Source organism: Delphinapterus leucas, chromosome 1 (assembly GCF_059928025.1).
Source record: "Delphinapterus leucas isolate spDelLeu-1000000601 "Yukka" chromosome 1, BTC_Dleu_Yukka2, whole genome shotgun sequence".
Lineage (NCBI taxonomy): Eukaryota > Metazoa > Chordata > Mammalia > Artiodactyla > Monodontidae > Delphinapterus > Delphinapterus leucas.
Window position 1 is genome coordinate 184,897,127 of NC_143129.1, and position 11,514 is coordinate 184,908,640.

Genomic DNA, 11,514 nt, shown 5'->3' on the forward strand with positions numbered 1-11,514 from the left:
GTTTATAGGTAAAATGACTGAGACACAGAGCCTTATTTCAGACACAAATAACTTCCTCCGTATCAGACCAATGCTGCAGGCAGGTGATACCACTAAGAGGCCAACGATCTGAACAAAAATTATTTTGCGGCATTAGTTGCAGGTGGCTTTTTGTTTGCTTGTTTTTGTTTTTTTCCCTTCTGGCACATTTCCCTTTGGTTTTTCTTTTTTTTTTTTTTGCGGTATGTTGGCCTACTCACTGTTGTGGCCTCTCCCGTTGCGGACCACAAGCTCCAGATGCGCAGGCTCAGCGGCCATGGCTCACGGGCCCAGCCGCTCCGTGGCATATGGGATCTTCCCGGACCGGGGCACGAACCCGGGTCCCCTGCATCGGCAGGCGGACTCTCAACCGCTGCGCCACCAGGGAAGCCCTCCTTTGGCTTTTAATCAAGGCAATTCAAAGTCAGTCTTTGGATCAGGCACTGGATGTTGTGCTCTTTGCCGAACCACACACCAGACCCCCCCCAGGCCTGTTTGGATGCTGTGTGAATAAGGCACGTTCCCATGGCGACCCAGAAGCTGGCTCACCTGTTTATATTTTCTGTAACAACGCTGAATGACAGCTGCTGCCACTTCCTGCTGCTCCCGCAAGGGTCGGCCCTTCAAGGGAAAGTGAGGCAAGAAAAGAAATAATGATGTAGTATAAAATATGCAACATTCCCAAGACTTAAATGGAATCATGACTCATTTAATTGACTTTCTCAGAACTGAGACCAGAGGTTTACCAAAATGCAGTGATAAGTTAGTATCAGGATAAATTAAAAAAATGAATTTACAGAATAACTCTCTTATTATTCCTGCTTCTAAATAGAACCATCATATTTGGATGTTAGGAGGCCTAAAACAATATTCATTTTCAAAGTATTTAAAGAATTAGGTATTGCACTATTTGTCCTTATAAATTTCCGCTCTCTGCTGTCTTTCCTAAGATAACACCAAGTCCTCTACTTTTGTTTTTATTTATTTATTTATTTTTGGCTGCACTGGGTCTTTGTTGCTGCGCTCGGGCTTTCTCTAGTTGCGGCGAGCGGGGGCTACTCTTCATTGTGGTACACGGGCTTCTCATTGCGGTGGCTTCTCTTGCTGCAGAGCATAGGCTCTAGGTGCACGGGCTTCAGTAGTTGTGGCATATAGGCTCCGTAGTTGTGGCTCTCGGGCTGTAGAGTGCAGGCTCAGTAGTTGTGGCGCACGGGCTTAGTTGCTCCGCGGCATGTGGGATCTTCCCGGACCAGGGCTCGAACCCGTGTCCACTGCATTGGCAGATGAATTCTTAACCACTGCGCCACCAGGGAAGTCTGGGTCCTCTACTTTTGGATCAATGACTGATGGCTCGTAACACCTTCTTAAGGAGGTCAGAGACTCCTCTGAGAAACTGTGGAAGTCTCTGGACCCTCTCCCACCAAAAATGCACTTTACCATAAAATTTTAGGACAATCAGTCACCAGGCCTCCAGCTAGGAACCCCTGCTCTAGGTCATAAATTCCTTGCGGCAGAAGTGTCAACTTACTTTACATTAATTAGATAATAAATATCCATTATTATTACCAACAGTTCAGATGGTGACAACCATCACACTACTTGTCAGTTTTATTTCACTAAAGCTTCTGACAATTATTAATAATCTCATGGGACCTAATTAATAATGTCAACTAACAATTCTATCGATTCAGAAGAAAAAAAAAGAAACAGCATATGTTTTAGTTTGAACGACTCTGACTTTCCCGACCTTAAGAGCGTCACCGCATCAGGACTCTGTTGTCTTTTACCTTGTACTTCCGGAAAGCTGTCTGGACAAGCCTGGCCGCTTCATAGAGTTCTCTCTGTTCGTGATCAGACAGAGTCAGCTGAGCAAATTCATTCTCCACCTTCTCACTGGTAGACGCACTCAGGAATTCAGACCAGTCTGCGGCGGAGGGAAGGCTGGGTTTCTCGAAAGCTATTTCACTGACTGGTGAGCCTACAGGGCTCAGGCTGGTATTAGAAGAAGGGGTTAGAGGCTCGTTATATGCACTTCTGAAACAAGAAGAGACACAGGGGAGAGAGGCTGGTGATTGGTTTGCATGATGCATTGCACGCTGGTCAACGAGACAAGATGGTACCTACTGTGGACCATGAGGGATATGCCTTCACTCAGTCCAGAGAGCTGCTAAGCAGACTCTGAATGTCCTTCAATTAGTAACTTCACACTGAGCACCTGTTATGAGTTTAGTACTGTGCTAAGTACTAAATCCACTGAGTCCCCTATCCAATCGTGAAACTTCAGGTGAACTGGCGGGAGAACACCAGGATACATTATCTCCTGCGCTCTGACGTGGGAAGAAAAATCACGGGAGAGGTGAGGACATGAGGGGCCCTTGGGAGAGGCAATGGAACTCGTCTTAACGCTTCCTTCCTTCCTTGACAAGGCCATTCATTACACGGAACTCCTCAGATCCAGTGGGCCTCCGGAGCCTCCACGTAAACCCAGGAGCTTGCCCTGGGGAGTGGCCCACAAACGCTACTGACCTGATCTGGGCGGCATTTGGCAGATGGTCTGCGTCAGCTAGGTAACCGGCCAGCCAGCTCATCGTACTGCTGATGGTGGCCGCGTCTGTCCTCTCCAATGCCGGGGACTCCGTGGGCACAAAGTTCTCCTGCTTGATCCGCTCAGGGGTGGCTTCGATGATGTGCTCTGCCAAGGTCATCATGTTCACCTGGGGCCCAGAGGTCAGAGAACACTCAGGTCAGGGTGGCACCTTAGAGGTTATCCAGGCCTACCCCCACTCCCCCCACCGTGGAAAGAAAGAAAGGGGAGAGGGCGGGCTTACACCTCAGTCCAGTGCCCTCCCATCTCATCGTAAGGTTTTCCGATTCACCTGAACGTGCTGAGATCCCAGATCTGATTACCTCCACATCACAGTTTGGTCCCAAACCTTAAGTCTTTGAGAACGTCTGGCTTGTGCCTACTTTCCACTCTCAGCTAGGATCAACCAGTTAAGGATGCTATGACTGGGCAGTCCTGGTCATATTATTGTCGTGACACTACTGGTTACCTGACCACCATCACCCCATTGTGCCTTGCCCAGAGAACCCCAGTTTTGTAGAGAGAGCAACGAGCCAACATCCAGGGGACAGCTCGTGACTGATACAAGCCAACTGTCCTAATCCCCTTCTTGGTTTCCCACCTTCCGTGCACCAAGGAGGGGAGGATCCGTGACCCACTTCTGGACAGGAGACTGCACAGAAGTCTGCTGGGTGGGCTCTGGGCAAAGCTTTTGCTTTCCTGATGAAAGGTATCGATGCACCTGGCCCTTTCCCCCTCCTCTTCCTGCTCTGACTACAGATGAGCTCCAGAAGCTACATTACAACCATAAAGCAACAAGCACGAAGACGAAAGGCAAAAGAACAGAAAATCCAGAAAAAATCCTGGTCCCGGATGGCATTATTGAGCAACTGAACCTCTGGACTTCTATGAGAAAAATAAGTCATTTTCTTATTAAACCCCTGGAGTTAGGTTGCTGGTACCTGCACCCAAAATACATTCCTAATGGATACATTTAGGAATCCTCAAAACTAGGCTGGAGTAGATATATGTGGTCAGAATCAGAGATATGGCCTTGTTTTTAAAAGTTTCCTTGCACAACTCTTGAAAATGGAAGTTGAAATATAGCAGTTTAAGTTTTTAAGTGAATTGAAAATGTTCTGAAAGGATCTATACAAAAATGACAAAATGCTTATCTTACAACATGCGTGAACCTGAAAAACATTATGCTCAGTGAAAGAAGCCAGACACAGAATATGACAGGTTATGATTCCATTTATACAACATTTCTAGAAAAAGAACAATTCTGGGGGAGAGAAATCAGATCAGTGGTTGCCCAGGGCTGGTATGGGAACAGAGAGTGACTGCAAAGGGGCACAGGGAACTTTTGGGGTGTGATGGAAGTGTTCTAAATGGGACCGCGATGATTGCACAGCTGTAAAAATTCACAAAAGTTCATTACACTGGGAACTTAAAGTGAGTGAATTTTATGGTATGTAAATTACACCTAAATAAAACTCTTAAAAACACTTATCTTGGGTAATTTTCTAAATTTTCAACAAAGAACAAGAATTATTGTGACAGGAATAAAAATGAAAACATTTAAGGAAAAAAATATCACAGCTTTTCTTTTCCTTTTATATTGGCTCTCTTGGTTTGTGAGTCAAACAGGAGGAGGTAAGTCCTACCTTGATTTTTTTTCATGAAAGTATTAAAAAGTGGAATTTCTTGAGACTGGAGGTTATAGCTATCTGTAGTCACTCCTTTCCCAAACCCTCTATTTTATAAACACGTGTCAGTGTAAGAACACCTTAATATCATAATAAATGCAACATTTTGAGATACCAAGTAGCTGATTTTTCATTGTGATAGCTACAAAAGGCAATGGAATTTAAATGACTTTCAGGTTTTTTATTCAAATGATGTTGGGTCTTTATTTAAATTCTCTTTGGGTCCTAGTATATGAGCAGTGTTCATAAATGGTCTTGGATATCTAAAAAGAACACTGATATGTATATTTACTATGTGTACTCATACATCTACATAATTATATATATATATCATACGTTAAATATACATAGTCAAACTTTCTAATTGTATTGTCAATATTTTCATGTCCTCTTCAGACTTGAGCTGACAAATTTTGAAACAATTGTTTTAGTCTCACACTATGATTATAGTTATGGTTCCACATTTCTTCAATCTTTACTTGCTTTAATATTTAGAAGCTATGTTGTTAGGTGCATAATGGCTCATTACAGTCATATCGTTTTGACAAATTATATATATATATACTATTTGCCTTACCTGTACTTTTTATCTTTTTTCTTTTTCTTTTCATTTGTCTGTTATATCTTTACCTATCACATCATTTTCATTCTTTCTGTTTCATTTCATTTAAATTCTTTTACAAGCAGTATATAGTATATTTTGCTTCCTTTTTTTTTTTTTTAACCCAATCTGAGAATCTTTTAATAGAATTAACAGTTTCCAAAGTGGGAATAAGTCATGTTTGAAAATATTCCTATAATATTATGTTATACAGTATTATTTCTGTTGTTGCTTTTTTCTTTATTACCATTACTGAACTCTTCCTGAATGGGCCAAATTTTCTTTTTTCCCCCCTTAAATGACATAGAAATTCTGTAGCCTGTTTTAACACTACCTATTAACTTGACATTTCTAACAAGCATATTTCAGGCTACACATATCTATCGATATAATAATTGGAACAAACTTTGATTTTCCCTGGACAGGGGAACTGCTTTAATACACTTTTACCTTCCTTGCCCTACCTCCCTGGTTTTGTTAAAACAATTTAGAATCTTAGCTCTAGGTTATTTTTTGAAACATTATTCCTCTTTATTTAAAGAATTGCTTATCGTGCAACCACACTATTAATAATTATTCAGAGATATCAGTATTACTGGTTTTACTGTTCACTCCTCCATGAACTCTGGCTTGCCATTTCTTGAATTATTTCATTAATTTTAATTGTTAATTTTTTCATTTGGCTAAAATGCTCCTTTAGACTGCTGCTTTTTTCATAGGTATGTGGTCTTAAATTAGTAAAATATTCTCTGAAGTTTCAGTGAAAATATAAAGTAGATTTTTTTTTAGGTTATTTTCTATTTCCTGCACCAATTGTTTCAGTAAGGGCCAGTTGCTCTAAAGCTGTGCTATCCAATGGCTATTCGAACTTAAATTAATTAAACTTAAGTAAAATTAGAAATTCAATTCCCGATTCACACTGAATACATTTCCAATGCTCAGTACCACACACGGCCACTGGCTACCATATTGGACAGGGCAGACATAGAATGTTTCCATCACTACAGAAAGTTCTGGTGGACAGCACCGTTCTAGATGCTCATCTTAGTTCCCCTCTTTTAAGCTGCTGATTTTCATAGTCTGGTGATTTATTATTATATGTTTATATTTATAAATGTTGTTCTAGATTGCTCAGAATTAATATCTAGTAGGGGCTCCATCAGAAATTGTTTAAAACAGGGCTTTAACTATGGCAGGTCAAATCCAGCTAGCTGTTTGTGTAAATAAAGTTTTATTGGCACATGGCCCACTCATTTGTTTAATATTGTCTAAGGCTGCTTTTGTGCTACAAAGGCAGACTGAATAGTCATGACAAAGTCTGTATTGCCCACAAAGCCTGAAATATTTACTATTTGGCCCTTTCCAGAAAAAATGTGCCAACCCCTCATCTCAAATATTATTTGATTTCCTGCGGAAGGCCTCCCCACAATTGTAGTGGTTGGTAGATCAGTAGCGGGGCGCCCACCACGCACCAGGGATGGAAACATACTGGTATGCATGCATGATTCTTGTCCTGTGCTAAACAGTGGGGGCTGGTAGGAAGGGTCCTCTGGGATGCAATGAACAGGAGTGTTTTAGCAACCAGACCTATCTAGGAATGCTGTCTGGGATACGAGATCCCCATCATTTCTACAGGCACAGGTGCCCTAGTGAATTTCTTATGGGAGTTTTCTCCTTTTATATTTGTTTTGGATTCTATCGATGGGAAGAGGGAAAGAGAAGAAGTCAGACACATGTTCTCAGGATGCTCATTTTGTCCTCCCCATAGGGTATATTTTAATTAATGGAATTTGCTTGTTTAAGAGCCTAACCTCAAATTTACTTCAGTATGTATTCTCTTAATCTATAACAACTGTGAAGCCCTAAAAGGATCCTGGATTTATCATAAAAGCAGTCAATTATCAGCTTTAGGGAGATTCCACTGCACCTCATGAGAGCCTCAGACGATATATGCCTTTACAAGGGCTAGAGGCTTGTTGTGCTTATCAAATCACTTACGTCATTCAAATTCTACCCACAGGCCTCCCGTTTTAGCCATTAGCAGGCTGTGACTCTAACTAGTACTTAAACAGCAAAATCAGTCACCCTGGGTGCAAGGAGGAAGCAAAAGACTTATTGTAGGAGTTTTGAGGAGCTAGTACAGGGCTCTACTGAGATCTGGGTCCCTGGTATTTAGGCCCTGTTCACAATGCTTGACTCACAAGTGAAAATGTGGCCCAAGTAAAGAAGACACTCCAAAATTCTTATATATAAGCCCAGGCTTCGCACCCTTCACCGGTGAGAAAATGACATGACCTCTGGAAATTGGCAGTAAAGATCAAGGAAGCTAGGACGGATGGACCAGCCTCTGCAGGTTTGCCTTCCCCACGCTCACCTGTATGTCATCCACGGGTTGTGAGCACTCCTCACTTTCTGCACTATCACGGTAGGGCCCCAGCTCTGTGTTCACCACCTCTCTGTTAGCCATCATCAGGACACTCATTGGTTCCCGTGGACGCACCTGTGAAGGCGTTGCATCCTTTCCTACACTGGTCCCCTTCGGACTTCCAGTCACCTGTACTGTAGACACACCAATGTAAAGATCTTTGGAATTCCACTTTACTACCGGCTGAGATCCAGAGGCTTGGAATCCTGCAGTCTCTGGAGTGGGAGGGGAGATTTCCCGGCTGTAGTCCCTCACTCCTTCACTGGGGCTGATTGTCTCGGGGACAGATTGCTTAGAACTAGGGCTCTGCTTCCTGATATTTGGCTGTTCCAGACTCAGTGCAGTGGAAAGCAGCTTCTCCTGCCTTGCCTGGAAGTACTCAGGGTTCAATTTATGCTTTTTGGGAGCTGGATAATCTTTGTGGCTCTCACTGCTGTAGTAATTAGAGGGTTCAGACCGAGGTCTTCTCAGCTCTGAAAAGTACAGTAGAAAGGATAGTCAGGACAGGCGATACAATTAGGAATCCTAAAGAATTAACACTTTCTCTATGCCTGAGAGACACGAAGTGCAAAGCCAGAACTCAAGACATGTCCCTAACATTTCAGTATTCCCCAGCAGCATATACTATATTCAGATAATCCTCCTCCAAAATCTGTAGTTCTTTCTTGCACGAACATAGATTTTTTTTTTTGCTACTTTCTGCAGTTTTGGGGTGGTATGGGCCGGGGGAAGCACTAGGCATTCTAATAACTAAAAGGAAAATTAGAAACACTAAAAAAAAAAAAACCCCAAACCCTTAAATGTATGTGAATATCCTATGGACTTTTCTGAGGGTAGCTGCACGAAAGCAAAAGGGAAATCTGCCAAGTTCTGAGATGTAATCATTTAAAATGTTTACCTGGATTGGTACTTGCAATGACGGTGACTCCTTTGGGTATTTCTGGGGAGTGGATTGTTTCGCTGTGCCACTGGGTCATCCAGCTCTCTGCACTGGGTTCCTCACTTGCAGGACAGTGGATTCTGGGGTTCTGGCCAAGCTGAGCCTGCTCGTCCCTCTGCAGGTGCTCCAGACACTCTGCTAATTTCACATGACCCCTTGACCTGGCAATTCCCAAAGGCAGCCTTCCTAGAGAGTCCGGAATAGAGATAGCCCGACGGTCCCACTTGTACAGCACGACAGCTGCTTCTAAGTGCCCGAGAGCACATGCCCACATCTGAAAAAAGAGAGAGACAAAGCGAGCTTCCTCAATACGAGTTAAAAAACATATTTGACCTTTGCCATTGCTGCCAATTGACTAATTGGTCCTCGGCACCGATCTCAATGGGGCCATAAAACGTTACCATTACAAAGTAGCTCCGATACATGTCGTATGTTCAATGAGGGATAATACAAAGGGAACCAAGCACATCCCTATGCCAGCCTAGAAAAACAGTTCGGGGAATAAATGAACCCATTTCTTACCAGAGGAGTACAGGAGAAGTGGTCCACATTCAAGGGGTCAACCTCCAGTTCCAAATCAATGCTATCTGCATGCTTTGTGCTGGAACGAACAGCACCAGAAATTACTGCACAATGAATCCACGTTAAAAAATACCAGAACGTTATGAAACCCACAGAGATGAAACCAAACTGGGCGTGTCACATTCCTGGCGTGAAGAAATAGAGCCCCAGACTCCCTAGGGTGCTCTGGGCTCTCTGTTTTGCCAGAGGCCCAGGGGAAATAAAAAGTCCAATGTTGGGCTTCCCTGGTGGCGCAGTGGTTGAGAATCTGCCTGCCAATGCAGGGGATACGGGTTCGAGCCCTGGTCTGGGAGGATCCCACATGCCGCGGAGCAACTGGGTCCGTGAGCCACAACTACTGAGCCTGCGCATCTGGAGCCTGTGCTCCGCAACGAGAGAGGCCGCGACAGTGAGAGGCCTGCGCACCGCGATGAAGAGTGGCCCCCACTTGCCACAACTGGAGAAAGCCCTCGCACAGAAACGAAGATCCAATACAGCCAAAAATAAATATATAAATTTATATAAAAAAAAAAAAAGTCCAATGTTTAGTTCAGCATCTCACTCAGGACTTCGCAGGCAGAAGTTCATAGAACTTCTTGGAACTGTCCACAGAGAGAGCCCTTTGCTCTCAGGCTACCACGCTCCCCGAATGGCCAGATTTCCCTCCACCACTAGACACCCTAAGAGGAACGCCTGCTGAGGGGTGAGGATGACAGCGTCCGTCTGGCCCCAGCCTTACCGCCATTTGATCAGGGTCTGGATGAGGGTGGCGTAACCCTGGGCTGCGGCCAGGTGGAGGAGGGTCATTCCACGGAAAGTCTTTGAGTGGATCAGATGCTTGGACTTTGCCCAGCAGGCCCGGCTCATCATCTTCTCGCACACGACAACCACGCGGCTCTCAAAGCAGCTCCCCAGGGTCCCGGGGCCAGATGCGCACTGTAATGAAATGGCACGTGTTCCGATCGGAGGACCAAAGGCCCTGTACCAAGTCAGCATTCGGATGCCGGGGTGGGAAACCAGTGCGTTATGATTTGCAGCGGAAAACGGGAAGCATGAAGCTGAAAATAAGACATCTCGAAAGGGAGAACAGAACGTGCTGCGTCCAGCTCAGCGGCACATGTCCGCAGCCGGGCACACGGTAATTTTCTGTAACTCTAAGGACGTCAGAGTCCGTCTGCTGCAGCTGACGCTCTGATTGTGAGCTTCGTGCTGATCCAGCTCAGGGAAAGTATATACGAACAGGAAACGTGGCCCCAGCCTCCCAGCTGAAGTAAACACTGCAGGCAGTAAACTGTCAGGGGAGAGTAAGGCAGGGTAACGTATGCTCCCACCACCGGCTGCCTGGAGCTCCTGACTGCCCTGCTCCTTCTGAAGGAGAATTAAGTCACTTAGATGGGGATCTTTCTCCCTAAAGAAGCACTTAGAAATATCCAGTAATACATTTGCAACAACATGGATGGACCTTGAGGGCGTTACATTAAGTGAAATAAGTCAGAGAAAGACAAATACCGTATGATGCCACTTATATGAGGAATCTTCACACACACACACACACACACACACACACAAGCCTCCTGACCTCATAGATACAGAGAACAGCCTGATAGTTGCCAGAGGTGGGGGGAGGAGGTGGGAAAAATGGGTGAAGGGGGTCAAAAGTTATAAACTTCCAGTTATAAAACAAATAAGTCCTGGGGATGTAATGTACAGCATGGCAACTATAGTTCATCAGACTGTACTGCATACTGGAAAGTTGCTAAGACAGCAGATCTTAAAAGTTCTCAACACAAGGAGAAAAAGTTTGTAACTATGTGTGATGATGGATGTTAACTAGGCTTATCATGGTGGTGATCTGGCAAAATGTATACAAATACCGAATCATCTGGCTGTGCACCCGAAACTAATATGATATTATATGTCAATTATATCTCAATTGAAAAAACAGATTTTAGGGCTTCCCTGGTGGCGCAGTGGTTGAGAGTCCGCCTGCCGATGCAGGGGACACGGGTTCGTACCCCGGTCCGGGAAGATCCCACGTGCCGCGGAGCGGCTGGGCCCGTGAGCCATGGCCGCTGAGCCTGCGCGTCCGGAGCCTGTGCTCCGCAACGGGAGAGGCCACAACAGTGAGAGGCCCGCGTACCGCAAAAAAACCCAAAAAACCAGATTTTAAAAAATCCAGTAATAATCCAGTCCTTTATATAAAACAAAAAGGACACTGGGGAAGGCATGAGAGACCTTGAAATTTAAGCGTTCTTGCTAACCACAGAGGCACACGAGAAAGAGAAATTCACTCATGTTAGCCACCTGGCTTTCTTCTCTTTTTTGTAAAAGGAGGTTGTGAAAGAAGAAAAATAAAATCAAAGTTAGGAACCTCAACAGCTTATCTGAGTCTCTGCTCTAGCACTCCCACACACCCTCCCACCCCACCCCGAATAAATGGCCCTTCTGGTCTAATTCTCCTCTCTGGTATTATTTTAAAGGTACTTTGTCCAGTTACAAACCCCATGAAATTCAATTACTACAGAAACGCTGTTGCTCCTCATTGTTTTCTGTTTTGAAATCTGGAAAAAAAAACACCTGCAAAAATAAAAAGTCAGAGGACGGTTAATGTCACCCTCACTAGAACTGTCGTGACATGTTTAGAGGAGCACAGCCGGGCAAGCCCGACCTTCAGCAGAATGACCTTGACTCGAAAGG

The 11,514-nt window shown here is 44.4% G+C and overlaps 1 protein-coding gene across 3 annotated transcripts in view; it reads right to left on the reverse strand.

Moving 5' to 3' along the window:
- The window catches only part of LOC111187202 (calmodulin-binding transcription activator 1), a 54,282-nt gene that overhangs the window by 18,791 nt on the left and 23,977 nt on the right, over positions 1 to 11,514 (reverse strand). For all 3 annotated transcript variants that reach the window (XM_089901866.1, XM_089901867.1, XM_089901865.1), the window contains 7 exons: positions 9,557 to 9,753; positions 8,779 to 8,857; positions 8,215 to 8,530; positions 7,266 to 7,789; positions 2,545 to 2,732; positions 1,806 to 2,052; positions 568 to 639 (listed from right to left, as the gene is read on the reverse strand). In XM_089901866.1, coding sequence (XP_089757992.1) covers positions 568 to 639; positions 1,806 to 2,052; positions 2,545 to 2,732; positions 7,266 to 7,789; positions 8,215 to 8,530; positions 8,779 to 8,857; positions 9,557 to 9,753 — 1,623 coding nt within the window. The remainder of the gene's footprint in view (positions 1 to 567; positions 640 to 1,805; positions 2,053 to 2,544; positions 2,733 to 7,265; positions 7,790 to 8,214; positions 8,531 to 8,778; positions 8,858 to 9,556; positions 9,754 to 11,514) is intronic.